This window comes from Azolla caroliniana, unplaced genomic scaffold (genome assembly GCF_043228905.1).
Source record: "Azolla caroliniana isolate FFs.n. ecotype wild unplaced genomic scaffold, voAzoCaro1.0.p SCAF_18, whole genome shotgun sequence".
Taxonomy (NCBI): Eukaryota; Viridiplantae; Streptophyta; class Polypodiopsida; order Salviniales; family Salviniaceae; genus Azolla; species Azolla caroliniana.
Genome location: NW_028230453.1, coordinates 5290585 through 5304560, shown reverse-complemented (window position 1 = coordinate 5304560; position 13976 = coordinate 5290585). Strand labels below are relative to the sequence as shown.

General features: G+C 36.9%; 1 protein-coding gene across 1 annotated transcript; it reads left to right on the top strand.

Annotated features, from left to right (window-relative positions):
• The first annotated feature begins 862 nt into the window (after nt 1–862).
• Nucleotides 863–13569, top strand: LOC147852216 (uncharacterized). Its single transcript, XM_087334226.1, has 6 exons — nt 863–1240; nt 11350–11528; nt 12327–12379; nt 12472–12491; nt 12577–12775; nt 12847–13569. The coding sequence occupies exons 1-6, from the start codon at nt 1078–1080 to the stop codon at nt 13307–13309; spliced, it is 1077 nt and encodes a 358-aa protein (XP_087190352.1). The 5' UTR covers nt 863–1077; the 3' UTR covers nt 13310–13569.
• The last annotated feature ends 407 nt before the right edge of the window (nt 13570–13976 follow it).

The window sequence follows — 13976 nt, the reverse complement described above, 5'->3', positions numbered from 1 at the left end:
CGTAATGGTGAGAATGCAAAAATGAGCAAATTACTTAAGGGTGATTCAATGCTCAGCTTGAATAAAAAGGAACCCAATAACAAAGGCCCAAGTACAACCATTGGGAATTGTGATTTTTTGGGTTCAAGAATACATGGCATTGTCTGATTTTGCTTTTTCATGAGCCCCAAGCTGTCGAGTAAAAAGTCCTAGATTTTATTTCTTTCTTCTCATGGACGAGTTTAGAGTTGATGTTACATCGATGTAGAGTTTCCATCTTAGTAGTAAAATTTGGTGCAGGCATTGGATGGAGCCGTCTTTTATCTTCCCTCCGGAGGCGCAATGTCTGGACGTGAGTGTCGGTGAATGAAAAGCCTGTAAACAGTTGAAGAGCCAATGATAGAAGGTAATGGCTGCACGTGTGCCCCGCACAACGATCTCTTACGAGTACTCTATGATTCTTCCGAGTCGGATTTGAAACACAAGTGGACACATTTGCTTGGGATTTCCCAAGTGAATTTCAATAAAAATAAATAATTAAATAGTCAATAAATTTTTAACAAACAAACAAATGCATAAAATAAAATAGAAAAAAAAAGAACAAAAAAAGAGTTAAATAGAATAAACTAAAAAGAACAAACAAATAAATAAATAAATAAATAAATAAATAAATAAATAAATTAAAAAAAAAAAATCAATCTTTGAATTTTGGACGAACAAAGTATAGTATGAAAACAAATAAATAGAAATGCATAAATAAATATCCTAGATAAACGAACAGATAATGCTTAAATAAACAAAAAACAAGTAAATAAATAATAAATGTATAGATATTCATATAATCATATATGTATGTATGTATGTATGTACAGAGAAGAAAGATCCCGTCAAATCTCTCTGTCTCTCACGCTTTGCGGAAGGAGAAGTGCGATCGGAAGCAAACCCTAATTGTCTCTGCACGAAAGCTTCGTCTTCCCTCCCCATAGCTCGAAAACGGCAGAGTTCAGAGCAACATAATCAAGGAGGATCGCCATCTTCTTCTTCTTCTTCTTCTGTGTCTCTCTGTCTCTCCTACAGCAGAGGAGAAGAAAGTCGGAAATGTGTACAGGAGGTAAAGGGAAACAACGAGAAATGGATATGGAAGTTTCCAGGCCTTCTCCCTCCCCTGGTGGTGTTTCGTGTTCGATTTGCCTGGAGCCTGTAGAAATCAAAGGAGAAAGATCGGTTGCGAGGCTCAAATGTGGTCATCTCTTTCATCTCGGTAAGTCATAAACCCGTTGAATTTCTCTCATTGTTTTTTCTTTTGCAGCCTCACAATAATAGAAATTTATCAGCTTGTGTCGATAAGCCTATCCGTCCTAGTTTTAATTTAAAATCAGAGAAGCTTATGTGCAAGGGAATTTATTTACTCCATTTCACCTTTTGTAAAATCAAGATCCTTTGAAGTTTTCCCATTTTAGTTCTCAAGAGGAGGTTTGCTGTAAGAAAAAAGCATCCGTGTTAACCTTGATCAAATTTTCCCGGTTTAATCCACAATCGGTTTAATGTCTCTTTCACCTAATTAAAAATGCCTCTTACAATCAGTGAAACGTTTCTGTAAGAAACAACATCGATTCTCCTCTGAAAGCCTGCCGCTTTCTATTTTTGCTTGTGTTAATTGCAAAAGAAGCTCACCTGTAAGGAAAATGGTCTCTTTCACTTGGTATTCCTATCATTTCTACTTCTCCTGCTCACACGAAAGTCTTATCTGTAAGAAAAACTTTCACTTCGATAATAATGTCCTTTCTACTTCTCTGCATCTAGTTTACTAGAAAATATATCTGGAACGAAAACTTGTATCTTGATAATATTCTCCTCTCTAATTTCCTGTATTTATAAGTGAACCGAACATGCAAGGAAAAAGAATATGCCTTAGACATGTAGAAGGTAATGGTGAAAATAGTAAAAAAAACCCACCGAGCAGGAGATTCAGATAAATCTTTCTATGAATATACGGAACTCTTCTACGTCCAGCTTTATGCAAAGTCTGAAAAGTTATCAAATAAGAAAACATTATTGCTTCTTTTCTTTTTGTGGTTTATTTATGAGAAAGTATGGACTAAGCTCTGAGGCTTCTATTTCTTTTTCATTTTTGTCAAATTATGGCTTGATTTAAATCAGGAGAGGGAGAGGATGAGAGAGATGGATGTTCATTCTATGTGGGTTGATGATGACTCCAGTTTAGACACACTCTATATTTTCTCCTTCTCAATGCGCATTGGTAGTATGAACTTGATTTTCAAACTTTGGATATGAACTTGATATACTGTTTGGATGATACAACCCATACTCTAAGACTCATGAAAGTGATCTGTTGTGCTTGAATTTTTTGACATCAAGTGATATATGGAAAGCAAGGGGATTAAAGTTCCTGTGGTTGGACAAAGCCCCCCACCTTACATCACATTCTTTCGTTTTATCTATGCATAAACCAAATGGAAACCCAGAACTGACTTGGAAACCTCCATGTGACTGTAATGGAGATTACATGCAGTGCATGTCTTGATGAAACAAATGAACTGAACAATTTGCTTGAAAATTGAAAATTGACAATAAACGAAACCTCTGATGAAGTGGTATTACAACATTCGTAATATGATATACATCAACCACCACAAAAGCTGTCTCCATCGGAGTTTTTATGGAGGTTATAATTACTGATACAAACGTAATTATGATGTTAGTTTGGAGAATAGATCTTAACTGTTGAATTATCTGACAATAGAAATATCTTTTTGGTTCCATGTAAAGATTGAGTGTTGAAGGTATTGCTATGTAAATAGGCTTTTGTTTCTATTTTTCAGTAGTTGGCAAATATGCGATTTATTTTCCTTTGGTCAAATGTTGAAAGCTTTCTTTCTTTGCTTTTGACTAATATTTTTCTTTTATGATTTTTCACATCTATATTATTTCTTAGGCTTCATCACAGAAGTTCGACTTATAGTGAAGTCATTGCTGCCATGGTAGGCTTCCTTCCAGTCACCTTCTCACAGTGGGTATATGAATGTAGTGCTGGGAGGGTAGGCTTTCATGCTAGATGGTAGTAAAGTTAGATATGCTTGATTTTTTACCCAACCCCATTATTGGTACGTGGAGTTCTCCACATGATACATATTTGTGCCGACAGTGGATAGGGTTCCAGTTTTTCCTTTGGCTTGGAATTGATTCGTTTTTATCCTTCTCCTAGCATGCATTCAGACCTGCTCAGCCAGGGTAGAGAGTAACCTACCCCTGTAGGAGGCTCAACTATACTAATGTCAATGTTAGTTATATATTATTGACCAAATAATTAATACTTTGGTATGGCATGTGTTAAGCTTCCTTTTTTAAGTTTTAACTCAAAAGAAGAGATTGCTTCATGAAGCATGACAGCCTTTAGGGATAATGTTTTTGATTTTATTGAGAAATGTTAGGTTCGGATTAGGTATCTTTCTTAAGTTATGATATTGACATCATGTCATATTTGAATCCAACATTACTATTTAAGTGGGTGATCTCTTGTTTATCCCACCTCGCAGCAATGCTATTATCTTTTGAGGTGTCTAGGGGTGCTATATCCACAACTTTCTGTGGTTTCTTTTTTGTTTTACTATTTTGCTTAATTTCTAGTGAATTAAGCGTTTGAAGGAGGTTTATGACTAGAAATCTTCAATAACCAAAATGTTTTCATGCAGGAGACTTGAACATTACTAGGGTTTGAATGTATCCACAGGGTTGTCAAGCGAGTGTCACGGGAATCATTAATTGAAGCATTAACACATAGTTTTTTGTTCCAAAGACCCATAGTCTTAAGCACATATATTCAATGTGCCAAAATATGCAATATGTAAATTTTGCTTCAGAGAGAATTGGAGACTTGAAGAAGCCTTGCCTGTTTTGATTTGTTTTGTTTCAATTATCAAACCGTGCTTATTTGGAAGCCTAACTTTGTCAAGAGTGTCGCATGTTATTCATAATTGAAGGAATGTTTGTTTGACATGACAACTGTCCACACTTCAAGCATGGGTACTCAATGTGACAGAAGACATGCACCACTTCAAAGGGAGCTAGTTTTGAAGATGCCAATTCTGTTTTGAGGTGTTTTCAATTATCAACTTTATATTTCAGAGCCTTTCTTTTAGAGATCTGATGATAGACCCAACAGCCTGCCAATGGTTCCCTTAAGGGCTTGATCTACCCATTGGAGGTTCACATACTGTATCACTTTATGAATGAGCAAGTATAACCAAATATTATTTACAAAAATGGAGCATAGTGCCCTACTATTCAGATGTATTATTAAACATTGAATTATGCAGCCCTCTTTTGGTTTAATGGAGATCCAGTCATCTTTATGAACTGGACAATTGGGATGTTGAATATTCTCAAAAAGACAAAAGAATCAACCGAGTGTTTGAAATACTTGGGAGGAATTGGCAGATATTTGATACTTCCAATGCATGTACAAATACTTTTGAGGAAATATATATATTTTTGCACATGACTACATTTTTTTACAAGGTATTTTGTTGCTATGTGGTTTGAATTCATTCAAGTCCAAGATGAAATGTAAATAAAGGCTTTATCTGTACATCTCATAATCTTGATCAGTGACCATTGAGTAACCCAAATCCTACCAGTAATATTATTGACTTAGTAAACCATTTAAATCACAGTTTTAAGTTATTTGACCTTTCTAGAACTTGTCATGGAGTAAACTTTTGCTGTTCTTAGGATATTGTCTTGCTAATGTGTTGCTGTCATACACTTATGTGCATGTGGGAAACGTGTATATATAAATGCATGCATGCGTATGACCACACATGTGCATATACATATATTGCACATGTGCATTATTCACAAACATGTGTGCAAGATGACTTGTCCATACACATACTCTTAGGTATTGAGAATGCAAGTACGTATTGAAAGACTATCTCTGAGATTTTACTGTGAAGTTGAAACCTGAGGACCACTATGCCACATTTTGAAACCCTAAACACTCTCTTGAAGAGCCTTCTACTCTTGGAAATCAAGTCTCAGTGATGAATATTGCACTCTGTAAAGAGAGTGAAAGTGTACAAATCTATAGGTAGAATATTGTTAAATGCAAAGCCTAATGTTTGATGCAAACCCAAGTAAAGAGATTGAGAATTGAGCTATACCTAACTCTCAAAAATGAGGGTAGCTCGGTTTGCATAGGCTGTACCTAACTTCCTGAATCACTTGCTATAGCAACCCTCTCGGGGCTGTAAATTTAAAAATCAATCAATCACAAACTTCAAGCTCCCACAGTTGAAATTAAAAAATCATGATCCCAGCTGCATGCTTAGATTGAGAAATGAAGAAGCTGATTTTTGATCTTTTAAAATTCGAATTCAACATGGTTTCCAGAGTTGATTAATTTTGATCCTAACTTATTTCACACATTGTAATTAGATAAGTTGAATGGCAATAAATTGGGAATATGCGCGTTATTTTTATGAAACTAGAATTTCCTTCGGTTAATTTTGATCCTAATACCTTGTTTCAAACGTTGGATGATAAGTTGAATGGCACAAAATTGGGAATAGGCACACTATTTTTATGAGAATAGATTTTCCTTTTAGGCAGGCTCAATGCCATAAACTAATGTATGAAACTTGAAATGCTCACCAAAAGTGTTTATTGGGTTGAAATCTTTTTCACTTTCTTTTTCTCTTATTCTCTGACCTCCCTCTTGATAGTAAAGCAATTGTCAAAAGCTGTCTGCATAGGGCCCTGGTTCAATCCCTGGGGAAAATAAATTTGACCGAATATTGAAATCGCTTGGACACATTATTATACTAAACATTATTTATATGTTGTAATAAGCTTATATATAATATATTTTATGTGTAATAAATGGAAAAGTTAATATTATAAAGGTACAAGTATATAATATATTAATTTTAATATATGAAGGATCACAGCCAGTTTACAACATCTAACCTTGCAATTACCAACACAACTTCCGACCATGCAATTACTAACCCTTTGCTAACACTCGTTAGCAACCTTTCAGCAACATACCATGAAGAGGTTTCTATCAATTGGATGACATGTGCACGTCAATAATTTGGCGTGCCCTTTCCTACTTATGCTATCTTTTCTGTGTATGTTTTCAGTATTAGAGACATAGGCGTTATGGCTAGGATGAATTAGGTAAAAGTCTAAATGTCTAAATGTCTGATTTTGACCCTAAACCCTGAAGGAACATGTTTTTGCAGTGCTTCTCATACTACACTGCTATTATTTGTTCATGTGATGATCTATAGCACTTTCATCGCATGTGTTCTCATACTACACTGCTATTAAGATTTTCTTGTATCCTTCAAATCATGGATGCCATAAACAACATCCATATTTGTTTGGATTTGCCTTTAATGTGAATGGCTTACATGTGGAGTTAATGAGAAATTCTAAACAAATCGGGCTTAAGTTTGAATATTGGCAGGCTAAGTGATGTAGATTTGTTTCGAGTGCATAAGTTATTGAAAGCTTATGTGCAAAGATGTGGTAAAAACACCTCTTCAAACCGTTGCACTTTTGGATCGATGAAAGATGGGTCTTGAGCTCTGAGACATAGGTGGTTTTGTATGATCGCAGATCATTGCAAATCTTATCGCTGCTGCAACTATATGAAATTTTCTATGGGTAGAATCACAATGTCATAGAATATGCTCCATGAAGGAGGGTTTTGAGCAGCAGTACATCGGGGGTTTTGATTGTTCAGAGATCATGGTAATTCTTATCCTCTTGGTATTGGTAAAGTCAAAATGCCTACTATTTATGCTCCATAGGGACTCTTGTTGAAGCCAGATTTAGTGGCGACTCTATCTCAGTTAATTCTTGTATTGCTGGTTCTTTCAATAATATCAAGCAATTTGGAAAAGCCTTTTTTGTGGGCGAGAACTGTGATTACAACATAATTAAAAGATTCTCTACTACATTTGGGGAAGGAGACAGTATAGGTGATTGAAATGAAGTGTTGGAGGCTATGCTGAAGATTCCTGGGCAGGCTTTGCTTCCTCAAGATGCTGTTGAGTTTTAGCAACTTTTTCTTGTCATAACTTGCATTAGTTTAACTCTCATTGGTGCCTCGATATGATGTGAGGATTTCATGTTTACTGTGCCAAAGTTAAACACTTTAAATGAGTTCATATTGCAGCAAATGGTAGAACATTCAAAAGATGTTCATATCAAGCCTCAACATCTATTATGATTCCATCCAAGAACCTATGAAGAAATCCCATGAAAGTGATGCAGCTTATCAACCTCGCACAGCTCAAGAAAAGCCACATCAATGTGTGAGCAAGTTATCTATACTCTGGAAAGGCTCCTCATTTTCCTTAGAATTTCCTAAACTAGGCAAGGGCCATGCTCAAAGAGTTGCATCATCATCAACTTTTGGTAACAGGTAGGAGCCGTTTGCAGGTCTTGGGATTCTTACCAGTAACTGAACCCCAAAATGGGCTTCGTGAAATAAGTAATGATTCATATATCAGAAGACCAGTGTGCCAAAAGACCCTTCTAAATAGTAGTGGAAGGTGATGTTCAATTGATAAAAAAACTAGTCCAGAAGCTCAAAAATACCACTAATCAAGAAATGTGGTCCACAATTGTAGAAGACATTGATGATTACCTCTCATATCAGGTGCTGTGAGTTAAAGGTATCATTCCAATGTCATAGAGTGCTCCATTATCTCAATTTTTATGGGCAATCCTAAGCTTGAGGCACACAACACTAAAATGGATTGCAGATCTCCAAAGATAAAGCAAAGGGAAAATTGCCGAGGACAGTCGTTATATATATGTAGCACCCTAGATCTTCAGGCACACTGCCAAGAGAAACTAGATGACATTACCACCACAATTTTATGATTAAGGATGCCCTGGAAAGAAGAATACAGATTTGGCTCTAGAGCACGAAACCTGATTGTGCTCTCGACCTCCGAGAATGCTCACAACTATCATTTGGCCCCATAAGCTGGCTCAAGATGAATTTGGCAAATGCATATTTATGAAAAATCTGGCTAACATATTCCTCATTCTAGAGGATGGGTTTCGTCTGATTTGCAAAACCGACTCATGATCAAAGATGCATCAGGACAAGAGCTACACCTGCCTACCCATAAGTGTGACAATGTTTCAGAGAGAAAGACGAATAAAGAAAGAAAAATCTTATTAATGCTGTAAAGAGGCCAAAGTGACTATGAGGCCTACAACAGCCACAACCATGATATAATATGGTATCTCATCGGAGCTCTGTGATTGGATCTATGAACTACAAAATAATTTAGTGAGTAAATGAAAAAGCTACCATGTTGTAGGTACTGACCAACACTATCAAAGAGCTATGCTGTACAATGACACAACATGCAAATCAAGAGTGTAGTAATGAGAGATCATCCCTCTGCTTCATACAAGTATTGTGGGGGAGATCCTGTAAGCAAGCAATGGACTGGATCTGGCTGTAATATCTGTGCTTCAGTCTTTGTGGCTTTCTAAAGAGACAGACCTTAAGCGTGCTTTGTATTGCCAAGGCGTATCATAGAGGGATTTGAGAATACCTGTGGAGTAGTAGCTGAAAGATTTGGAGAGCTAAATTAGTTTGTGTAGTACTTGATATCTGCACCTGTAGTTGTAGCTCTCAGTATCTACGCAGATCTAATTGTTCCAACTGCACCTTATGAAGACTCTCATAAGCTGTACAAAGGTGGTATTGTCATGGAAGAGGGTGTGAATGTATCTCTGATGTCTTCGTAGATGATAAGGATGCCTTTGTAAATTACATCCATATAAGTTCATGCCCTCCTTTTCTGTACTGCAACCACTCTGAGCTGTAGTACCTTTGTGGCAGACTACACATATTGATGACACCAGTCACATGCCTACATGTAGTGGGTCCCTCTATGTCCTCAACAATTCTTATATGTGGCATGGCATTATGGTGAACCTTGGGGTGATTGTGAACACTATCTTACACACATCAGCATTCGTTACGTGAGGAATCAAACTTGTCCTCTCCACTCTCACAGTCAAAATAGAGATAATTAAATAGTTTAAATTTTAGCCATGCATTTTTTATGTTGGATCTCCCTTGTAAGCATAACTGTGATGTGGTTCATAAATCTAGAGATGATTTAGCACCTAGATTTCTTAGGCGGCAATGCAACTGGAGATATTTCTAGCTATGATGCTATCATTGATGATCCACAAAACATCTTTAGTTCCACATGATATCATATGAGCTAGCTAGTTGAGCTTGTATTGTTTGGGGATTATTGTAGAGAAACAAAATACTTGGAAAAACATGCTCAAGCATTATGCATAGTGCAAGAGATGGCCCTTGAAGACACTGTGTAGAGCTGTGGGTAGATGGCAAGAGTTACAATTTGTTTGAGAGTATTACAATATTCATACAATTAAGAAGATTTGCATACACCTTAGAGCGAGTGAGGAAAGACATGCTATACTCTTTGGTAGAAGCAGCTACTTCTTTTATGATATTCCTCACCAATCCGCCATACCACAACCCTCAGCAGGAGTTTCACCTGACTACCTCTTGACAAGAATTCCACCCTCAACTTTCTACTATAATCGATGATGTTGCTGACAGCATCAAATGCAGAGGCAGCGAGGGAATCAGCATAAATCAGGTACCGGCATCCACATTCTTCTTTCCGCTGATGACATATCTTGGTCTCTGAATAATATGCAGGTGTACCTTGTGAAATATTAAGACCATGATCTTTCACTCACCCTCATCAATTTGCCGAGTTATATTCACCCACTCTAGGAGGTCAGGTTGAAGTAGCAGATTCCTATGTCTACCTAAAAGTCAGATTTACAAGCACCACACGATGCTTTCCTATGACCCTAGCTGTCAAAGATTGACTCTCTGGAGGATATGTGACGTTGGCCATGTATGCTAGAATAACAATGCCATGAAACACAATTGTACCAAATCCCAACCAAATGTGGCTATTCAATACTATGGTTTACTTGGCTCTTATGCATAGGGGAGCTGAATGGGTGCTAGGAGTCCAACCCTGACTTGGGAGACAAATAAAGTATCCATTAGTCATAATATTGTCATAAATGATATGTGGAAACACAACTATTCTGCGTGACACGATTTGAGCTTAAGTGGTTGCATCCACATGGGAAATAATGAACTGTACCGTCTGAATCCAAGCCATGACTCCTCACAGAATCACACACCTAAGGCACTTGAAATCATCAAAGAAAGGGCAACAACAGAGGAGGATCGTGGAACTCATGGGTGATGGTTCAACAACATGGCCTTGACGTGAAGTGCTTAACCTTCAGATCCCCCGGCTCGTGTAAGACACGATTGATCAAAGCATTGCTGCACGACCTATTGCAACTCTACAGAAGAGAGGCTTGGATCACTTCAAGAAAGACTCTTCACAAAGATCGTGTTGAGATGCACTCCATTTCAGAACAACTGGACAAGGGAGTATCCATATCCATATTAATTATTATTTTATATTGAATATGTAACTGTGCTGCAGACAATAAAGAACGATGTCTCATTCATATTTGCATTTGCTGAGAGGATTGTAGTATTATTATTATTTTTACCAAATACTTGTTCTTTATTCATCTTTTTTTATGGAAACAAAGGGTACATAAGTGGATCCCTGGCTTGTGGCTCATAGGTCAAGAACCAGAACTATGAGGGAAATCTCTGACCGTAGAAATCACTGTATTAGGAAAGTTAGTATCATTCATTTCAGCATTCATGTAATGCATTATGTTAACTACTGATGACTACTCCAGACACTCACAAATTCATCAGGACTTGTAATGCATAAATATTTTATGAGAGAGCTTGCAAGATATACTGTTTGATACCTTCTATGCTTTATGTCTTAATTGAGAGGAGAACAATGTTCTTGGTCTTCATCATGCACATAGATCTAGATGAACGTATTCAAGTTCCACTATTTTTTGAGATTGAAAGCGTTAAGGAAATGACAACGAGAGCTAGTGACCCTTGAATGCCAGAGCATATATATATTGAGCGGAATCAGTGTCATTTGGCATGTTTCTTCTGCTTGAAGGCAGGACAGAAAAACTATTTTTCACTCCATTTCAGTCATATTTATTTAAATTTCCTATGACTATTTTTAAAACTAACATCCATAAGTAGATTTATGCTATTTATGGATGATAGGAGTTTCTTGATTTATCCTTGCAACCAGAACATACTCCTCTCTCGTATATCAGCTATTAGAAACAGTTTTGATATATTTTTCATTCCATTTATATGTTGATTCCAGTGTAGTTCTTTTCTATTTTCAGACTGTATTGGTTCTGCTTTCAATGCTAAAGGAGCAATGCAGTGCCCAAATTGCCGACAAGTAGAGGGAGGACAATGGTTATATTCTGGCGGCTGTTTCTTGCAATCACAACTTATGAGAAATTCTCTTTCAGATCCTGACAACTATAGTGGAATACAACATAATGTGATTGATGGCAGGGTATGTCTATGGCACTCTTTATCTCCTTATTGTATCACAATCTTTTACTCCAATTTACTTAACTATGAAGTACGACAAAACTAAATTATAAAAAGTGAAATTAGATTAGCATGTTAGCTGCTTAGTTATGTCCATTCAGATGTTCCTATAGCTGCATCTAGCTCACTTACAAGGTTACAATGTAAAGTTAACGGCTGGAAAGCATCCCAGTCTCAGGTTAACATTACATATGCTTCTGGTATCTTGTGTATGGATTGTGTGTTAAGTTTACATATGCTTTCTGGTATTTTGAGTATGGATTTTGTGTTAATATTACATATGCTTTCTGATATTTTGTGTATGGATTTCCTAAATTCTCATTGGATTGACTTCATGTATTCATGGCAATTCTGGTTTTGTAATTTACATGTGAGGGATTGTTTTCACAATCTCTTAGCGAAGTTCATGTCATTTCTTAGATGCATAGCAAACATTTCCAAGTGTCTATTCTTTATGATCAAAATCTTGTTATCATATTGATGTGACGGATAATATTACTGGTTGGAGACGTTGGTTGTGGGGGCAGTGGACCATAGCATCTGAGAGAGTTATTTAGCATAAGGATAGAAAATATCTTGGCTAAGTTAAGCGTCCAAAATGAGATACCAATAGGACTCCTTTGTGACTCTTTCTGTGGCTGTTCTCAGTGACAGCGTCATTTATTTTCAATAATGATGGAATAGTTTTGTCAGTTGATGACAACCATCAGATTATCCATTACTACAAGATGTCACTGATTTATTTGTTTATGTTAAGCAGTTCGGACAGACCTTCAGGCAGGGTTCACATAGACAATTACCACTTTCATATGGGTGAGTGAGAAATATAATTTTATTTAGAGCGGATGAAACCTCTTTGTTATGTGAAATCGTATCTAAAATACCAATGATTGTGGTCTTTGCAGGGAAAATAACTATTCAACAAGTAATTCAGTAGTCTGGACCTTTTGCAAATTTGTGCAGGTTTGTTATGTCCGATTCTAATATGCTCATCTAATTGTTTAATTCAGATCCATACATGGAAACACACGATAGGCAGCAATACAGGATGCCCTGGCTCATCTCTGGAGAACAGGTCATGTTAGTTAATCCTGAGCCAATTACATCTCCAGAGCTGAGGCCATGGATTGCCACGTCAAATGAAACTGCAAGGCCACAAGCATCATCTGATATGGATTCCTTGTATGCGGCACAACCTGCGATATCCAGGTAAAAATGAATATATTTTTGTTTTTCTCTGTTTTCTTTGTCAGTGATGATGATGGTGAATATTGTTACAGAGTACAATTTCAAAATGTAGAACCCAATGATTCACACTTACTAGAAGGGTCTACATATAGGACCATTAGTGGAGATCCTTTTCCCTTTCATAGGCATTCTATGAGAGGGATAGGTAATACAGGAATTGCCTTGAATCGATCAGAGATGCATTTTGTCCCAGAGTTGAATTGGCAGGATCGTATGGTGCAACAACAGTCAAGGGCACACAGATTTCGAGACACACGATATTTGCTTCCAGACAATGCCCATGATGCAGGAAGGTTGCGAGCTCCGCGTGTTTCTGAACAGGACTACAATTATGATTTGTTAGATCGCAGGTATACTCGTGTTTCTGGACAGGATTACAGTTATGATCTCTCAGATCGCAGGTTTGGTGCTGGCTATGCTCCTCATACCACTTCTTGGTACAGATCACATGGAAACAATGACTATAGGATTGGTACTGGTACCCCGTGGGTATAGAATGATTTGTGTCATTGCCTTCTGTGTGATAATTCTAGTTGACAAAAACAGCGTACTGCTCTGCTTTCTCAGCAAAGAATCCAGAGGCACATTTTTGTACAGTAATTCCTGGTCCTGTCTAATGACCAAGGACAAAATGTTCAATGTTATCGAAGATTGTCTCAGAAAGTCCCGTGTACCTCAGAAAGCTTATGGCTTCTGTATTCGAAAAAGCACATTTTTTGGTCTTAACCTAGAAAAACATAGTGATTGCATCCCAATGTTTTTGCTTCTCAAGCTATTGTAATTAATAACTTAAATCGATTATATATGTGCCTGTAATAAGGTGTCCTTAAAAAGTGTTGCTGATAAACTTAGTAAAACCATAGAAGTTCGCAACAAAAATATGCAAACAGGAAGAAGAAAATGTTGATAGTGATCCTGAAATGAAGATAGAGCACTTCCATATTATTTTCCTTGGCCTGAAAATTTGGATTCCTGGTAGTTGATAGTGATCCTGAAATTGGAAGCTATCTTCTATACAGAATTGGGTGACAAGGAACACTGAGATTCTAGAGATCAATCAAATTAAAACATTAAATGAGATGGTGAAAAATTAAGAGAAAGGGTTGAAAAATGCCAAGCAATATGGAAAGAAGTGCAATCAATCTCTCTCTTGATATGGGTT

Coding starts and splice junctions, on each gene's coding strand:
- LOC147852216 (XM_087334226.1), top strand. CDS start 1,078: ATGTGTACAGGAGGTAAAGGGAAACAACGAGAAATGGATATGGAAGTT. Junction 11,529..12,326: donor ATAATGTGATTGATGGCAGG/GTATGTCTATGG, acceptor TATGTTAAGCAG/TTCGGACAGACCTTCAGGCA. Junction 12,380..12,471: donor CAATTACCACTTTCATATGG/GTGAGTGAGAAA, acceptor TGGTCTTTGCAG/GGAAAATAACTATTCAACAA.